The 17396-nt window shown below is 36.0% G+C and overlaps 1 protein-coding gene and 1 long non-coding RNA gene across 5 annotated transcripts in view; both read left to right on the top strand.

The window, feature by feature from the left end:
- Positions 1–312: 312 nt before the first annotated feature.
- On the top strand, positions 313–12776 carry Wbp11 (WW domain binding protein 11). Of its 3 annotated transcripts, XM_048787210.1 has the most exons (13): positions 344–502; positions 617–699; positions 2432–2546; positions 2949–2980; positions 3538–3631; positions 4207–4403; positions 5678–5811; positions 5977–6176; positions 6828–7019; positions 8742–8843; positions 9200–9493; positions 10412–10594; positions 11728–12776. In XM_048787210.1, exons 3-13 carry the CDS (start codon positions 2483–2485, stop codon positions 12159–12161), a joined length of 1926 nt encoding a protein of 641 aa, XP_048643167.1. In that variant the 5' UTR covers positions 344–502; positions 617–699; positions 2432–2482; the 3' UTR covers positions 12162–12776. The 3 variants fall into 3 exon arrangements, with proteins under 3 accessions (XP_048643168.1, XP_048643167.1, XP_015353678.1); XM_048787211.1 differs by lacking the exon at positions 617–699 and having other exon boundaries at positions 313–502; XM_015498192.2 differs by having other exon boundaries at positions 344–699.
- Positions 12777–13765: 989 nt separating this feature from the next.
- Positions 13766–17396, top strand: part of LOC107152692 — an 8121-nt gene continuing 4490 nt past the window's right edge. Inside the window, exons 1-2 of one of the 2 annotated variants that reach the window (XR_007342035.1) lie at positions 13766–14774; positions 15440–15539. This is a non-coding gene — a long non-coding RNA (uncharacterized LOC107152692). The remainder of the gene's footprint in view (positions 14775–15439; positions 15540–17396) is intronic. The other variant, XR_007342034.1, reaches the window with a different exon arrangement.

Below are 17396 nucleotides of genomic sequence, written 5' to 3'. Positions count from 1 at the left end.
AATACGAAAATCCAACAATTAACACAATCCCGGGGATAGAAACAGGCCAAAACACCTCCGATTTCCAAATGCACCGCAATCGCGCGGCTCAACAGACGGAGCTCGCGGTAATTTAGTCAGAACGCCCCCGGCCCGAGAGGCAAAATAAACAGCCAATCAGATATGGACTTTCTTTTACTTATTCCTATTGGACTATAAAGTGTCAATCGACATGGGAGGGCTCTTAGCCTATAACTAGCCAATGGGGCACTCTTTTATAGCGGAAAAGTCTCTAGTCCTGTAGTTCTTGAGCGCTATCTATGGTTCCACTACAGAACATCGCTAAGAAATCATCGACCTGACGGATAGGAAGTGACGTAAGGATGGCGGTGGGGCGCGAGGTTTCAAGATGGCGGTGGTTAGGTGGTTGACCGAGAGGCAGAGGTGAAGGCCCCTACGAAGTGAAAGGGGCCCGGAATCGCCCCCTCCCCGCTTCTCGCAGTCCTGGGAGCCCAGCAGTGCTGTGAGTACATGGGATTGCTTTACTCCGCTTCTTCATCTCTCCGGTCCCTTCCTGGGGCCCGCGCGGTTGCCTTGGGGACACCAGGCCCCTTTACCCGGCCCTTCCTCTTCCCAGTTGGGATCTCCCGAGCAGCAGACTGGAGGATTCCTGGGCCTGGCGTCGGGTAGCATCCAGCGGCTACGTGGTTACTTCGCCAGGTGGGTTATTGCCGCTTCCTAAGCACGTTGAGCGGTTGCCTCAGGTTGACGTCTTGTACCTCGAGTCCAGTATCAACCGTCGCTATGGTTTCGGCAGTTGCTGCTGTTGCCTCCTTTGATGGACCTGGGCCCCGTCCCTTGAAGCCTCTTTGAGTTTTTTATAATTCCCCACGGCTTTTCGGCCTGATTTCTCAATCGCCTCCACTTTTAGCTTTTAGGCAGAAAAGTTGTGTAGACTGGGGCTCCACGATTTTCTGTAAAAATTCTGTAATTCATATCTGCCCTGTGTTCCAGTTGTGGGAGAAGAGGGTCAAAATATGGGCCTGAGGTTTAAATGAGAAAGGAAAACACAACAGATAAAGGTACTCGAAGATATAAGAACTTGTACCATCGTGCTGGTTCTCCCATTATCCATTTTATATTCTCCCGCCCCTTCCCCAGGCCCCCAGTTTTTCTGAGAAGGGGACACTTAATATGGTAAAATAATTGCCGCTGGAACAACTGTGAAACATCCAGCAGAAATAGGAGCAGTTGAACACTTGGTGAAACGTATTGACTGGTCTGACAAAATCTTAAGGGGGCAAAGGGAAGGTAATCAATCCTATTATCTGCCCCAAAATTTGCCCTTTGATCTTCCCTTTCCCACTCTTTAAAAAGTGTCTACTTTCAAAAAGAAAGCTAATTTGTCAGTCTTTATTTTTGGAAAGACTAAGTTTCCCAAAGTAAAACTTCATTTGGGGGGGGGGGTGGTTAAAAGAGAAAAAAATGATGTTAATAAAAGTTTTAATTTAGCCGGGCACAGTGGCGCACCCCTGTAATCCCAGCGGCTCAGGAGGCTGAGACAGGAAGATAGTGAGTTCAAAAGGAGCCTCAGCAACCTCGAGGTGCTAAGCAACTCAGATCCTGTCTCTAAATAAAATACACAATAGAGCTGGAGATGTGGCTCAGTGTTGAAGGTCCCTGAGTTAATCCCCGGTCCAAAAAAAAAAAAAAAAAGTTTTAATTCTTAAAAATATTTTCCTTAAACACAGTTATTACTTTTAATTACCTTAAAAAATATAAATCCGGAGTCAAGTAGATTCCAGTAAGAAACATATATCTCAGCGGAGAAGTCTTTGGGATTTCTGTTAATATAATAGAATATTGATTTTGGATATTTACATTTTTGGTTATATTTTAAGCTTTTACGAGAGTCAGTTCTATTCAGATTAGAATTAAATCTAAAGTGAATGGGCCTAAATTAATGAGTTTTTATGTCTCAGGAAATATATAGCACATATGTCAAGAAAAAATGTGGAGAGGGGCAAGGGGAAGATACTGTCTTTAAGCCCAGATTCATTGCCCCCATTTTTCCTTTTTATTCTTTTACCCTACATGTAAATAAAGGAAGTATGTGACAGCTTTTGGTTGTGATTTGTGTCATGTTGTTAGCACATTTCTAGTTGATTTTTTTTCAATTGACAGTGTTGTTATTTATACAGAAAATGTTAATGAGTTAATGATAAAGTAATCTTCAGACTTGTTATCTTTCTAAAGAATAATAGAGATGTAATTTTTTTGTGGTCAAGAAAGTTGAGGCCATCTTTCTTGGGTACTAAAGTCAAAACTAAGAAAAGATCACAGTCTCACAAAATTCATGATCAAAGGGAAGTTTCTTTCCAGAGATAGGAACACTAAAAAGGAAGAAATGTTATCAATATAGGAAAAGTAATCTATTTCTTTGTCTTTACAGGTTTGTTTATTTTTTTTTTAAATGAATAAGTGAACCATACATATTGTCAACATGGGACGGAGATCAACATCATCCACCAAGAGTGGAAAATTTATGAACCCTACAGACCAAGCCCGTAAGTGTCTATCAGTGTGGAATGAAGTAGAGGATATTAAAAATTGCAGTTAATAAGGAACCTGTTTCATTGTGACTTAATTATAAGATGAGTGATAGGAGGAGGAAATTGTATGAAATCATCTAGTTCTTGTGGGCACATGATTAAAACTTTAAATTTGCCAATAAATTTCTATCCATATTGACTTGACAAAGTAGAATTGGCTTAAGACTTTGTGTATTCGGAGTTTTGAACCAATTAGGTTTTACCAGCTCTTATTTAGTATTTATGGTAACTTTTTGTTAAGATTCATAATTGTTTTCTAAGAAACTTAATGTCCTGAAATTTGGGGTTGCCATGATTATCGAGCTTTTCTCAACAAGATTTAAAAATTGTATCTTCTCTCCCTCTTTCCCTTTTAAGGAAAGGAAGCCCGGAAGAGAGAATTAAAAAAGGTATGACTTCAGAAGCATCTTGAAGCTATAAGTGATTTTTGGCACATCTTTTGAGATTAGTAGATTTCAGAATAACATTTCCAGTTTCTTGCCAGAAAAAAATGCTTTATGCTTTTGATAAAAACCATAAAATTTACTAACCAAGATTTGTTTATTGGTAGTAAACTTTGCAGATAAATTCATGATTATTTATGATGTCATTGTTTATTTTATTAATGTTTTTGACAGTAGTTCTTTTTTTGGTACCATAATCTTGCAAAGCTTTTTCCTATGATTTTTTTGATTAAGCTGCAACATTTGTTTTAAGAAAAGTCTTTCTGTTAAGTAACTACTGAAGATCTCACAAAGTTAAAAGCAGTATTTGTCTTAAAAAGCACAACTTTTTTACTAAAGTCTTAACATTTTTGAGAGCAAAAAAAATAGCTTTGTATCTGGCGATTGAAACAAGTGATCAGAAAACAAGGAGAAATTTTAAATTCTGTTTAAATGGATTCTTGAAATAAAAACTCATGAATGTTCAGTTTCTTAACATTCTGCTTTTCTTTTGTTTTTCTAAGAACAAAAAACAGCGTATGATGGTACGAGCTGCAGTTTTGAAGATGAAAGACCCCAAACAGATTATCCGGGACATGGAGAAATTGGATGAAATGGGTAAGAATTTATAAAAAGTCAAGATTTTATAGCAGCTACAGTTGTCTGATACACACAGAAAAGCAGGTAATGAGTAAAGCAGCATAAGCCTAAGAAAAACAGAACGGCATGATGTCATTTAACACAGATTTAGTTTTAGTGTTGGGGAGATGATATGGAGAGATGGAGTAGGGACTGTTGCAAACTGGAGATACCATATCTTAAAAACAAGAGGGTAGCCATTATTTAGCTTAAGCTAATTGTGGTTATACAGTAACAAAAGTCCAGTTGGACCAGCTAATTTTTCAAGAGAAGACAAATCTGGTTTATGAAATCACCTTGGAGTTTTATTGTCTGTGACATTTGGTTTTTAATGTTGGCAATTAACCGTATAAAATCTAAATATAAGCAATTATGAATATAAGGCAGTTTCCCCTTTTTTCAATAAGAATATTGAAAGGATAGTTGACCAATCGGTAAGAATGTGGAAGAGCAATAAGATGCTCCTCAACTTATGATGGGTTCATGTCCCAAATCTATGAATACCTAAATGATATAACCCTTTGTTTATGATTTATAATCTTTTTTTCTTCCAGAGTTTAACCCAGTGCAACAACCACAGTTAAATGAGAAAGTACTGAAAGACAAACGTAAAAAGCTGCGTGAAACTTTTGAACGTATTCTGCGACTTTATGAAAAAGAGAATCCAGATATTTACAAAGAATTGAGAAAGCTAGAAGTAGAATATGAACAGAAGAGGGCTCAACTTAGCCAATATTTTGATGCTGTCAAGGTAATCAATTTCTCTGGAGGAAGAAGCTAAAATATTGTACTGAAGTTTGATCTAAAATGTTAGAGGGAGAATTAATCATTTTTAAACATCTTCATATTAGTTTCTTACAAAACTAAACATAAACTTAATTTTTGAGCCAGAAAATCTAATCCTCTTATGTTTATAGAAATCAATTTGCTTGCCAACACAATAATAGCCAAAAACTGGAAATAGACTAGGTTCATAAATAATGAAAATGAATAATCAAACTCTAATATACAATGGAATATACTTAGCAATATTGGAATTTTTACTTAGCAACAAAAAGGAATGATCTACTAATACACAGAATAACCCAGGATAAAGAAAGTTTTTTAAAAGAACCTGGATAAATTTCAAAAGCATGATGAGGTTCTTTTATAGTTATTATTTCATTTGTATGAAATTCTAGCACGGGCAATACTAATCTATGGAGGAAAAACAGTGTTCACCTTGTTTGCCATAGGATGGAGTTTGAGATTGATCAGAAAGGAGTATGAAACATATGCATTTGTCAAATCTTATTGAATTTGTACCTTTCATTGTAAATTTTACTTTTAAAATTGGGAGGTGGGACTAAATGGTATAATTTTTGTAAAGTTAGGTTTTGGGGGCTTCATTTTTTTGCAGATAAGGCAACTTAAGGCAACATGGTTACCTACAGATAATATAGGGTAGAAACTCAACAAAGCCAAACTAAGTTTAGAACCCAAGCTCTACCACTGGGTATATACCACTTGCTAATTGACATATATTATTGTCTAGAATATTAAATAGGGTAGCTTTGTTACGCTATTTGCCCTGTTAGTTTGAACAGTTGAACTTCTCTAAACAGCAGCTATTTCATATCCATAAATAATTAGCTGATAATAAAGGGGGAGAAAAAAAAGCCACCAACTTTGTGTTCTTTCAGAGAAAGAGATAAAATACTTCAGTTCTTTTAATTTTTTTTTTTTTTTTTTTTTTTTTAGTTGTAGGTGGACATAGTACCTTTATCTTTTATGTGGTGCTGAGAATCAAACCCAGTTCCTCACACAAGCTAGGCAAACACTGTGCCACTAAGCTACAACGCTAGCCCAATATTTGAGTTCTTTAACACAAGCTTTGGAAGTACTGAAGCTTTTGGTTCTTGTTTTTTTCATGATATTTATTGAAGTTGGAAAACAATTGAGGCTATGAAACAGCCGACATGAAATTTTGATATTGAATTTGTGGATTAGTTTCCTCTTCTACTATTGGAATTTTCTCTGTTTCAGAATGCTCAGCATGTGGAAGTAGAGAGTATTCCTTTGCCAGATATGCCGCATGCTCCTTCCAACATCTTGATCCAGGACATTCCACTTCCTGGTGCCCAGCCACCCTCCATCCTAAAGAAGACCTCAGCCTATGGGTATGGAAGCAGTTACCATAAACAGAGCATCTATTAAAAGCACCATTTGAGTGTGGAATGCCAAAATTCATGCAGTGAGAAATAAAAGATGATGTGGGTGTCAGCAGTGTATTGTTTGATTAAGAGTGAATTCCATTTTGTGATACTACCAAATTTTCCTTACAGACCCCCAACTCGTGCAGTTTCTATCCTTCCTCTTCTTGGACATGGTGTTCCACGTTTGCCCCCTGGCAGAAAACCTCCTGGCCCTCCACCTGGTCCACCTCCTCCCCAAGTCATGCAGATGTATGGCCGTAAAGTGGGCTTTGCTCTAGATCTTCCTCCTCGTAGGCGAGATGAAGACATGTTGTATAGTCCAGAACTTGGTAAGGAGTGACTAACTGTTCTTTAACTCCTATGACTTTTTCACCATTGTGTTTCATGCTGTCCGTATTTAACATGTTGTTGACCACTCTTAGAACCCTTAAGTTCTATCTACATGCCAATGTGTGTTCAGATGGTTAAATCATAGGATCTATCCAAATAAAGGCATCATACTATATCTAAAGAGGTTTCACTCTTCCTTTTTGTGTATGTGTGCTAGGGATTGAACTCAGGGCCTTATACATGCAAGGCAAGCACTCTGCCAACTGAGTTATACCCCCAACCTGAGATGTCACACTCTAACAATACCTATTTCCCTTTCAGCTGTATTGTCATCAGTTTTGAGCATCATTGTATAATCACTGATAATCACTGATTGTGTAGTTATATAAGCATGATTGATTCTAAATAGGATGTATTTTCAAATTTGAACCTTTAAAAAAAAACTTAAATGACCAAAAATAAGAAGTATTGAAAACTGTTACCTAATAAGAATAATGTCAGACTGTATGAATGACTGAGATTATATGCAGAATTTTTATCTAAGCAATTAAATTATATTCTGAAGTACATAGCCTAATTTTCTGCATTTCTGGGACCATGTAGTAGACATCTAATCATGGTACTTGTTGCTTGCTTTTTTCCCTTTTCAGCTCAACGGGGTCATGATGATGATGTGTCCAGTACTAGTGAAGATGATGGCTATCCTGAGGACATGGATCAGGATAAGCACGATGACAGTAGTGACGACAGTGACACTGACAGATCGGATGGAGAAAGTGAGGGGGATGAATTTGTGCACCGTGATGATAGTGAGAGAGACAATAATGAAGAAAAAAAGTCAGGTATGTACAGATGAACATTCTATATTATTGATCAATAAATGGCACACAGCTAAAGTTCCTAAGATCATCAAGTTATATTCATTTTTACACCCTCATCCCCACTCCGTACATGCACATGCACTTTTTGGTGGTAGTGTTAGGGATTGAAACCAAGGAACTCTACCACTGAATTACACAGCCTTAGCGCTTTTTAATTTTTGAGTCAGGGTCTTAACTAAATTGCTTTGGCTAGCTTTGAACTTGTGATCCTCCTTGCCTCAGCCTCCTAGTATCTGAGATTATAGCTTTACCCCTACCTATATAAATATTTTGAAAATTTTTGACATGTCTGTTTTGGAATCCCTTTGAATTTTCTATGTTCATGGTATCTTACACGAACCAGGATCATAATTATAATTCAGGTACATTTGTAAGTAGAATCAAGAACCATATTTTATCAAAACATAATGTATGTTTTTTGTCAAGAAAATTTTATTATAATAGGTACTGAGCAATGCATAAAATATACTAGTTCTATCAAACCTCATTAGTTTTGGAGCTACTTTTATGGAATTGTTTTTGTAGCCTATAGCACAGTGTTCTTAACAGTGTTAGTATACAATGCTAATATTATAATGATGACAATTTTTTCTCCTGCTGTTTCTTAAAAATCACAATTACAAGTGGAAAATCTAGTGAAAAGTGGTACACCTGACATTGGAAAATAAGAAGATTCTTAGGTGGAAAGATTCTTAGGTGGGAATTAGTACTAGAAAGTAGAAAACAATTACAACCATAGCTGCTCCCATTTTTTTCTGGAACTATGTGGTGTCTTGCCTTATTTTTCTCTCTTTCTGCCAACTGTTTTTTTCTTATATATGTTCATTAGCACATGTTATGAAAGTAGCTATCCCAACTATGATTTGGTACTCTTATCAGCTAATTTTTACTGAGTTTTTATATAAGCAAGGCATTTTTCTAGTCACTAGGGATACAGGATAAACAAACTAAAGCCCTGCTTTCATGATCCTCCTCAAATGTTTACCAACTCAAAATGCTGCTACTAGTGTACCCTTAAGTATGATGTATAACAATGTCTAGTGGATAGCCTTTGTCAAGAATTCTGTTTTCTAGTTTAAGTATTTTTTTAAATTGTTTTTTGTTTTTCTCCCTTTTTTTGGTCATATTTTTTAAGCATCTATTGGAGTGGCAAGGTGGTTTTTCATTTGTTTCTTTTTAAGTTGTTTATTGTAGTGAATTCAGTTACTAGCTTTTATACTGTTAAATCATCTTCAATTTCTGGGACCAACCCTGCTTGCTTATGATGTATTTTTCTTGTAAAACTTTTCTGGATTCATTTGCTTGTATGTTATGTTGACCAATAGGTTAGTATTGTTATCAAGATTATGCTAGCTCCATGACTTGGATATATTAATTTATATTATTATAGAAAATAAATGTATTTTGTCTGGATATTCAGTTTTACTGATAAGATGTTGATAGTATTCTTTAATTTTTAAAATTTTATGAATCTTAAATCATTATAGCACCATTATATATTAACCACCAATTAGCATTTCATTTACTGTCTTTAGTATAGATATCTCTGTGCACTTATATCCTGACAAGTGATGGATTACAGTCAAATGTAGAACGTTACATGATGTTTATTACATAGTGAACATTTACCGAATGTATTATTGATCCCTATCCACCTCACTCCCACCCTCCCTTGTCCATTAGGTCTGAGTGTACGATTTGCAGATATGCCTGGAAAATCAAGGAAGAAAAAGAAGAACATGAAGGAGCTGACTCCTCTTCAAGCCATGATGCTTCGAATGGCAGGTAAGGCAGGGAAGGAAAGGTGAATCACCTTTTGGCATTTTCTTATGCATTTGCTTTGTGTGCATTTTTCTATTTAATATCTCAGCAACTCTGAAGTAAATAGTAAATTTATCCTTCAGAAAAATTTAAGGTTTGAAGGCATTAGGTAGGCTGCCCCAAGTTACATTATTGTTAAATGATTGGGCTCTGTCTTGTCCTCAAACCAGCATGGATGAGCAGAAGACTATTATTCTTCCACATCTAAGTAGTTTATTAAAGAAGACTATTTGGTTGTTAATTTTAAGAACATATTTATTCAGTCATTGTCATTCTCTAGGCTGCAAACAATAAAAATGTGTTTTAAAAATTTCTTTCAGGTCAGGAAATCCCAGAGGAAGGACGGGAAGTAGAGGAATTTTCAGAGGATGATGATGAAGATGATTCTGATGATTCTGAAGCAGAAAAACAATCACAAAAACAGCATAAAGAGGATCCTCATTCTGATGGCACTTCCACTGCTTCTTCACAGCAGCAGGCTCCCCCGCAGTCTGTTCCTCCTTCTCAGATACAAGCACCTCCCATGCCAGGACCACCTCCTCTTGGACCACCACCTGCTCCACCTTTACGACCTCCTGGGCCACCCACGGGCCTTCCTCCTGGACCACCTCCAGGTAAGCACTTAAATGACGTGAATAAGTATTTAATGAGGTTAAAATGGAATTATTAAAAAAAAAAATACATCATTAATATTGATGTTTTCTTGTTTCCTCTTAATGGAATTCTCTTATGGTATGAAGGATTTGCAAAGGATAAATGCTTGCTCATTTCTAAAGTGTTTTTTGCAACTGTTTTTTAACAACCACCTGTTTTTATTAGAGCCCTTCCTTTTTCAAGGTTCTTATTTTGACAGCACAAACTTGTAACTGTGCTTTCTTTAGTATTTTTATAACATATAGTGACCTAATTCCAAATTGATAGCAGGTGGGACTGGGGCACAGTTAGTGCTATCTCATTTTCTTCTTAGGTTATGAATTACTAAATTATAGGTTTTTTAATTATAGTTATTTCATAGAGATAAAGTAATTAGTCTACCAAGTGTTGGCTTAAATGTATAAGACTTGGAACAATATAGAGAACTTCTTGTCTATTAAGAATCTTAGTTCTTCATTCTACAGTCAGTCAATTAAGTTGTCTTAAATAGAGCTAACCTTTTTCTGATTAGTATAAAACAAAATAACTTATCTCACATCATCCTCAGTGGTCTCTGTCTATATCTTATTGAATTTTATACGGTTTGTAAAGCATCTTGCTTTGTATCTTATATTTCCAGCCCAGCAGAGCTCTGACTACTTTTTTTGGTGGTGTTGGGAAATGAAAATAATGATCCATAACAAATCTAACCTTTTTTCTGATGCCTTGTATATGTATTTGTTGAATGAATTATGTTTCCACATATTTTCAGTGAGCTTTGTAAGTTTTATCTAATTTGGAGTTAAAATGATAAGTCAAACAATATTTGCGTTGCCTTTATACCACAATTATTACTTCATGTAATGTTTGACATTAATTTATCATTTTTCTCTTTTCAGGGGCTCCTCCATTTTTGAGACCTCCTGGAATGCCAGGACTTCGAGGGCCTTTACCACGACTTTTACCTCCAGGACCACCACCAGGCCGACCCCCTGGCCCTCCCCCAGGTCCACCTCCTGGTCTGCCTCCTGGCCCTCCTCCACGGGGACCCCCACCAAGGCTACCTCCCCCTGCACCTCCAGGTGAAGCTTTCAGTTTTCTATAACAAAAACATTCTACTGTAAATTTTATTTGCTTCTAGATATATTGTCACATTTCACTATATTGCAGTTGTTATTGCCCTAGATTGAAGTAGAGTTCTTCCCATGGGTATTTGCATTTGCTTCGGCCTATCACTTGAGGGATTTATCTCAGCCAAAGACCACTTTAGATTTTCTATTTGAGATTTTTCTACTTTTTGATTATAGCTATAATTATGATGTTGTTCCATGTGTCTGCATGAGTACAAACTTGAAGCTTAAAATCACAGGGAAGATTTTTTTCCCCTCCCTCTACCCAGCAGCAGAATTATACCTGCAGATTTCCTTGTGGGCTTGTATTATGTGGCAAATTTTTTTTGTTTTGGGTGTGGTTTGATTTTTGTTTTGTTTACTACCCTGAATATTCTAGTTTAATATAAAAGTCTCCTTTTGAACAGTTCAGCTTAGGCTTTTAATTTATTTTTTAGTAGTAGATAGAAAATTATGAGTTTATATAATCAATAGTATCTTAAATTTGATAAAATATGGTGCAATATATTCAATCTTAAAAGTGGTATTTGAAAAAAGTTAAAATCTGCAGGTTTTGGTATGACCATTTTATGTCTAAACCATCAGTAGGACTTGAGTTCTTTTTAATGGTAATGGAATTTGATTAGTAACATTCTATCATTCCATGTCCATTTAAAAGCCTGAGTCATATTTTTATTCCCTTCCCACTTAAGTTGCCTTTTAAGTAAATAATGCAAGGAACAGCAGCCCCTGACCTTGGCCATATGCACCATATAGCCAGAATAGCATCTGGGCCATCAGATTTGAAGTAGACTTTGGAACCAGTTGGTATAATCAATTTTGCTCAATATTTTCAAGTAGATCATTAATTAGGAAAAAAAAAATACTATAAGTACAGGGGCACAGACTGAAAGTGAAAGTTGTTTTATTCTTTACTATCAGAATATATTCCTAACTTTCAAATAACAGATAGTATGAGTTGAGCTTATTTTCAGTAAATTGTTATCTGTTTCAGAAAAATTTTAATCCACCTGTGTTTAATCGTCCTTAATAGCATTTAAATTATATTGATTCTTATGTTCATCCTGTTTGTTTTGTTGTTTTAGGCATCCCTCCACCTCGCCCTGGCATGATGCGCCCACCTTTGGTGCCTCCACTTGGACCTGCCCCACCTGGGCTTTTCCCACCGGCTCCCTTGCCGAATCCGGGGGTGTTGAGTGCCCCACCCAACTTGATTCAGCGACCCAAGGCGGATGATACAAGTGCAGCCACCATTGAGAAGAAAGCCACAGCAACCATCAGTGCCAAGCCACAGATCACTAATCCCAAGGCAGAGATTACTCGATTTGTGCCCACTGCACTGAGGGTACGTCGGGAGAATAAAGGGGCTACTGCTACTCCCCAAAGAAAGTCAGAGGATGATTCTGCTGTGCCTCTTGCCAAAGCAGCCCCCAAATCTGGTCCTTCTGTCCCTGTCTCAGTACAAACTAAGGATGATGTTTATGAAGCTTTCATGAAAGAAATGGAAGGGCTGCTGTGACAGCTTTTGATGTCAGAACAGGCTTCTGTTCACTACAGTGGTTTGTGGAGCAAGAGGCTCTTATTAAACTTAGGTGAAAGAGCTACTTCCACTGTCAGGGTATTTTCTAATTTCAGTTCAAGGAAAATCTTAAAATACAGCCTTGTTCAGAATTTACTGCACATAAGAGGGTAATTTACTGCACATAAGAGGGTATTTCACTCAGAATAGATTGGCTATTGCAGCAGTGCTGCTAACATCCATTTCCTTTCACACTACCATCTTCGTCCAGTTTCTTCCCCTTCTCCAGTTCTTTGGAAATTTGTGATCAGGGGAATCTTAGTTACTTATTTGTTTTGACTCTCTTCTTGTGTGCTGTGGGCACTGGAGTAGAGATTTCTGAAACCCCAGTTTATTTCATCTTGCCTTTTGTGTTTGAGTTATTTTTAATATTTTCCTGTAAATATTTTGTAATAATTTTACTTGTAGTGAAATGGATCACAGTGTCATTTCCTAATACAAAGCAGGATATGTGGGAAGAAAATGTACAATTCTTTGATTAAAATTATTTCCCACTGATCTGAACTTTGAGTGTTTCATGGAAAAAAAATAAAATAAATGTTCTACACCAAGGTATTTCTGTGTTAATAGTAATGTTTAAACAATATTAGTTTTATGGGCAGGGAAAAAAAAAAGTATTTAAAACTTGAGTTTAAGGAACTATTGTTTCAGGTACAGAATAAGAATCTTATTGAAATCATGGCAAAAAGTAATTTTAAAATTTTAGGGGCTAAAGAAAAAAGTTTTTCTTCAAGAGTATCATATGACTCACCTTTTATTGCTTTTTTTTTTTTTTGTACCAGGAATTGAATCCAGGGGCACTCTACCACTGAGCCACATCTCCAGCCCTGTTTTGTGTTTTATTTAGAGACAGGGTCTCACTGAGTTGCTTAGCACTTTGCTGTTAGTGAGGCTGGCTTTGAACTCCTGCCTCAGCTACCTGAGCCACTGGAATTACAGGCTACCTTGCCTGGCCAGCAAAGGCCATTTTAAGCCACTTCTAAGCTATTAGAAAATCAGAAAGGGTTACTATTTCCTGTTTTGAATGATGAAGTGTATGTGTTTTTAGATTAAAACATTAATTAGAATGCTTAACACTATTAATTAGCATTGATATTTTATTTTTACAAAATACTTTTTATATACCCAGTAATCCTGGGAGATGACTCAGATATTTTTACTATTTCACATTTGAGAGTGTTGCAACTTGAAAAGTGTTCATGATTTATCCAGTGGCCCGGTTGTCGGGGGCTGCTGCTCCTTATATTATTTACTTATGTCCATACCACTGTTACGTCCATATCAACATACCCAATGTATGGATTGTGTTTAGGCTAAATCCACCTTACTTCACTGTATCTTAAATGACTTTTTGTGCAAATCCCATACCATCAAAGATTGGTAGTATCCTAAAAGGTAATGCAGTGATAAAATAAGGCTATTATTTTATCATAGCTGATTTCTCTTGACAGATTTTTAGGTTGTTTTTTTTAAAATATTTTTTAGTTGTATGTGGACACAATGCCTTTATTTTTTTTATGTGGTTCTGAGGATCGAACCCAGCGCCCCATGCATGCCAGAAGAGCTCTCTGCTACTGAGCTACATCCCCAGCACCAGATTTTTAGGTTTTTATTCTGAAATCTTTTGTATGTCTGGCTTCACCTAGAAGTTATTTGTTCTTTCAGATTAAGCAAATCCTGCTGAAGTAATTAATAGACCATTTAGGTTTTTTTAGTGTAATATAGGTCAGCAGGTGAATTGAATCTTTGATCATTTAGATGGAAGAATTCAACACAATTATCAAGTGTAATTACATTTCAGCATTAACAATTTGGTCTGTGTTTACGGTATTTTTATAATGTTCTTGCTTGAAACTTTTTTTTTGAGATAAAAAAGTTTTATTGCTCTGCTGCCAGGAAAAACAGTATGCTAGAGTCTGTGTAGAGATGATTCAAAGACTACATTTCACGTGTGCCCAGAGGGTAGGATAGTCTCCTAATTTACTTGTTAATTTGGGAGTTATTTTAGATTTTTTGAAGCAATCCCTGAAATCTGAACTTCTTCAGTCCTGTGATTGGTGTGTGCTTAAGGACAGATAACCTTGCTTGAAATTTATATATCTGGGAGAGATTTCTGTTTCAAGTAATGTAGGGAAGCATTTGGCATTTTAAAGATATTACCTAATATTTTGCAAGTTTTTTCAAAATCATTTTAGTGGTAAAAATCCTACAAATTTAGTTTGTAAACTGCATCTGCAGGGAAGTAGAATCAACAGTTCTAATTCTGGGTAAACTTTTGTTATGGTCATAATTTATATTGTGATTTCACAAGTGTTTGATCTGATTAGATCACTGCTATGAAATAGAAGCTGGATACAAATATTTGCTCAGGTATGTGGGTAGACTTGGTACTGTTTCCTTAACAAATCACTGATTTGTTACACAATAATTGCCCCTTAAAGTCATTTTGAAATGACTTTTACTCTCCTGAGCTGTAAAATGTGAATTAAGGATCCCACAATAATAACTGCCATGGCATAAAGCAGCAGCAGACAGCCCTAGATGTTATTCAAGGTACTGTTTAGTTTTCATTCTTGAACTTGTATTTTCTAGTTTGTGCCACTTTTTAAAATAGCTTCTTATTTATTTATAGCCAGAAGGGTTATTTAAAAATATTTTTAAATTGTTTTTTATTGTACCCAAGTAATTTCTTCAGACCATTAGATACCACAGTCAGTCACCACATCCTTCACACTGCACACCTGCTTTATATCTGACTCAAATTAGGAGTTATAATATCTAAATCAGAAATTATTGGGAGGATGAGCCTAATGACATGACTTCTGGGACTCAAATTTGTCACCAAGCAGAGCCACACATAATTTTTACATGTCTAGGTCCTAGGTTCCGGAAGGTATGAATGAGTTGGGGAGAGTGCCAGTTATAACCTCAGAAATAAGAACCTTTGACAAAAATTGGAGTTGGAACTTTTATGAGGCCAAAATAACTGTCTGCCCACTTAAGTTCTCTCTGCCAGGGGCTTATAGTTTATCTATGAAGGAAAGAGGACAGAGACCAAAAGGGGAAGGGTGGGGTTTTGCAAATGGAAGGGTATTGCTTATTCAACACACTTTGCAGGGAGGCAATAGCCAGTAGAGAGGGAGAAATTATGAAAGGGTAATTGATGGAATGAGGTACCTGAGGTGGGCATGAGCCAAAGTATAAAGTTAATTCCACAGGAGAAACTACTGGGAGCAAGGCACCAGAAACTCAGTGGTGAACGGTGTATCAGGAGATGACCTTAATGACCTGGGGAAATTTCAGGGAGTAAATTTCAAGGTCTGTGTCTAAAACTTTGAATACTGTACTTTTCAAAGTTAATTTTTTAAAGAACTATGTTATAATAATTTTGGGAAAAGGATTGACAGCAATACATGCCACATGCTGGTGAAGACACTCATTTTCTCTATAACTTTGATGTGTTAAATTTAAAGCAAATGGAAACATTTTTGCTATAAGTTTAAGAATATCAAATATATAGTATTGGTCTAATGATGCTTCAACCAAATAGAGAAAACTTTTTGGTTTTTTGGTGTTTTTTTTTTCTTTCTTTCAGAAGTCTGCAAAGAGAAGATCATGAATCCCAAATTTTTCCTTGACATGTTATCCTATACTTGCCCACATTAGACATTTTGACATTTTAAGTTTAAAAAGAAGTGTTGTGATTGTAATTTATTACGACGAATCCAATAGGAGTTATACCCCATTTGTAAGAGGTAAATATGCAGGAGAATTAATACTCTAAAAATTATATATATAAAATATTTTAATCTCATTTAATATTTCATGAAGAAAACAATAGCATTTATATTCATAGAACCTCAGAAAAAATGTAGAACACAAGGAAGAACAGAAATAACCACACTGTTCATTATTACTTCACTCAGCAAACTTGATCCCAATAAGATGGAGAATGAGGCAAAGAAAAAAGGAAGGTGAAAGCCAGATTCACACAGAAAGGGGGAAAACAAAGGTGTAGCTCTAAAATTCTGTTGGGCTTTATAAAACACATCACCCACAAAAGAAAAGGCCATATATAGTATTTCTATAAAGGCTAAACTTTTTTTTCTGGAAGAAAAAAAGAACAATGTACCTAGCAACTTACTGCAGAGAAAAATCATACCTTAAAAAAATGTTTGTTGGCTTTCTTAAGTGAGAAGGGAAGCAAAATACACACCAAGTACAAATCCAATGTTTCCCAAGATTGTTTTTATTATTGAACAACCCAGATCAAAGGCAGAGGTATTTTAAAACTCACATTTGTACTCAAAAGTTTTTTCATGAGATATATGTTCATTTTTAAGAAAATAAAGAATATCATGAAAATACAACATTTATGAAGAAAAATTAGTAGAACAGTTATTTAAATAGATGCATGTGGTTAGGGGAATTTTTTATTTTTGTTTGTTTCTACTAATAGAATAGAGCAAGGATCAACAAACTTTCTCTGAAGGGCCAGATGGTAAATATTTGGGACTTTGTCAGTTGTATAAAGTATCTGTCACTAAGCTGCTTTCATTGCAGGAAACCACACTGTAAGTAGATGGTCTGCTTTATTCCATGTCTTCATGGCAAAACATCTTTCCTCTTGCAATGCCCCTCCAGTGCCCTATACTGAGAAAACATCATCCTTATTATAATGCAAAATGCCTGAAGGAATTTCATGGTTATCTCAGAGCGTTCTGAGGCTTCAATCTGGAGCCCAGAGGTAATAAATTCATGACTGGCACATAGGAATATATGAACATAAGAACAAATCAGAGTTCTTTTTTTTTAAAGAGAGAATGAGAGAGAATTTTAATATTTATTTTTTAGTATTTGGTGGACACAACATCTTTGTAGGTGGTACTGAGGATGGAACCCGGGCCGCACGCACACCAGGCGAGCGCGCTACCGCGTGAGCCACATCCCCAGCCCAATCAGAGTTCTTTACCTCCACTCTTATAACCTTCTTACAAACCTCTTACCACAGATTCTTCAGCAAAAACAAACTGAATATTTTTTTAAATGAGAATAACATTTTCATCTTGGCTTGATGGAGGTTTTATATATAAACACACACACATATACATACATTTGTGTATATATATATATATATATATATATATATATATATATATGTATATATATAAAAGC

This window comes from Marmota marmota, unplaced genomic scaffold (assembly GCF_001458135.2).
Source record: "Marmota marmota marmota unplaced genomic scaffold, marMar, whole genome shotgun sequence".
In the NCBI taxonomy this organism is placed as follows: domain Eukaryota; kingdom Metazoa; phylum Chordata; class Mammalia; order Rodentia; family Sciuridae; genus Marmota; species Marmota marmota.
The sequence above is the reverse complement of the archived record's forward strand: the minus strand, read 5'-3'. Positions and strand labels throughout refer to the sequence as shown.

What these genes read in the sequence shown, in the direction of transcription:
- Wbp11 (XM_048787211.1), top strand. Translation starts at nt 2,483, where the DNA reads ATGGGACGGAGATCAACATCATCCACCAAGAGTGGAAAATTTATGAAC. An exon ending in AATATTTTGATGCTGTCAAG is followed by an intron (nt 4,404 to 5,677) that starts GTAATCAATTTC and finishes TCTCTGTTTCAG; the next exon opens with AATGCTCAGCATGTGGAAGT. An exon ending in AAGAAGACCTCAGCCTATGG is followed by an intron (nt 5,812 to 5,976) that starts GTATGGAAGCAG and finishes TTTTCCTTACAG; the next exon opens with ACCCCCAACTCGTGCAGTTT.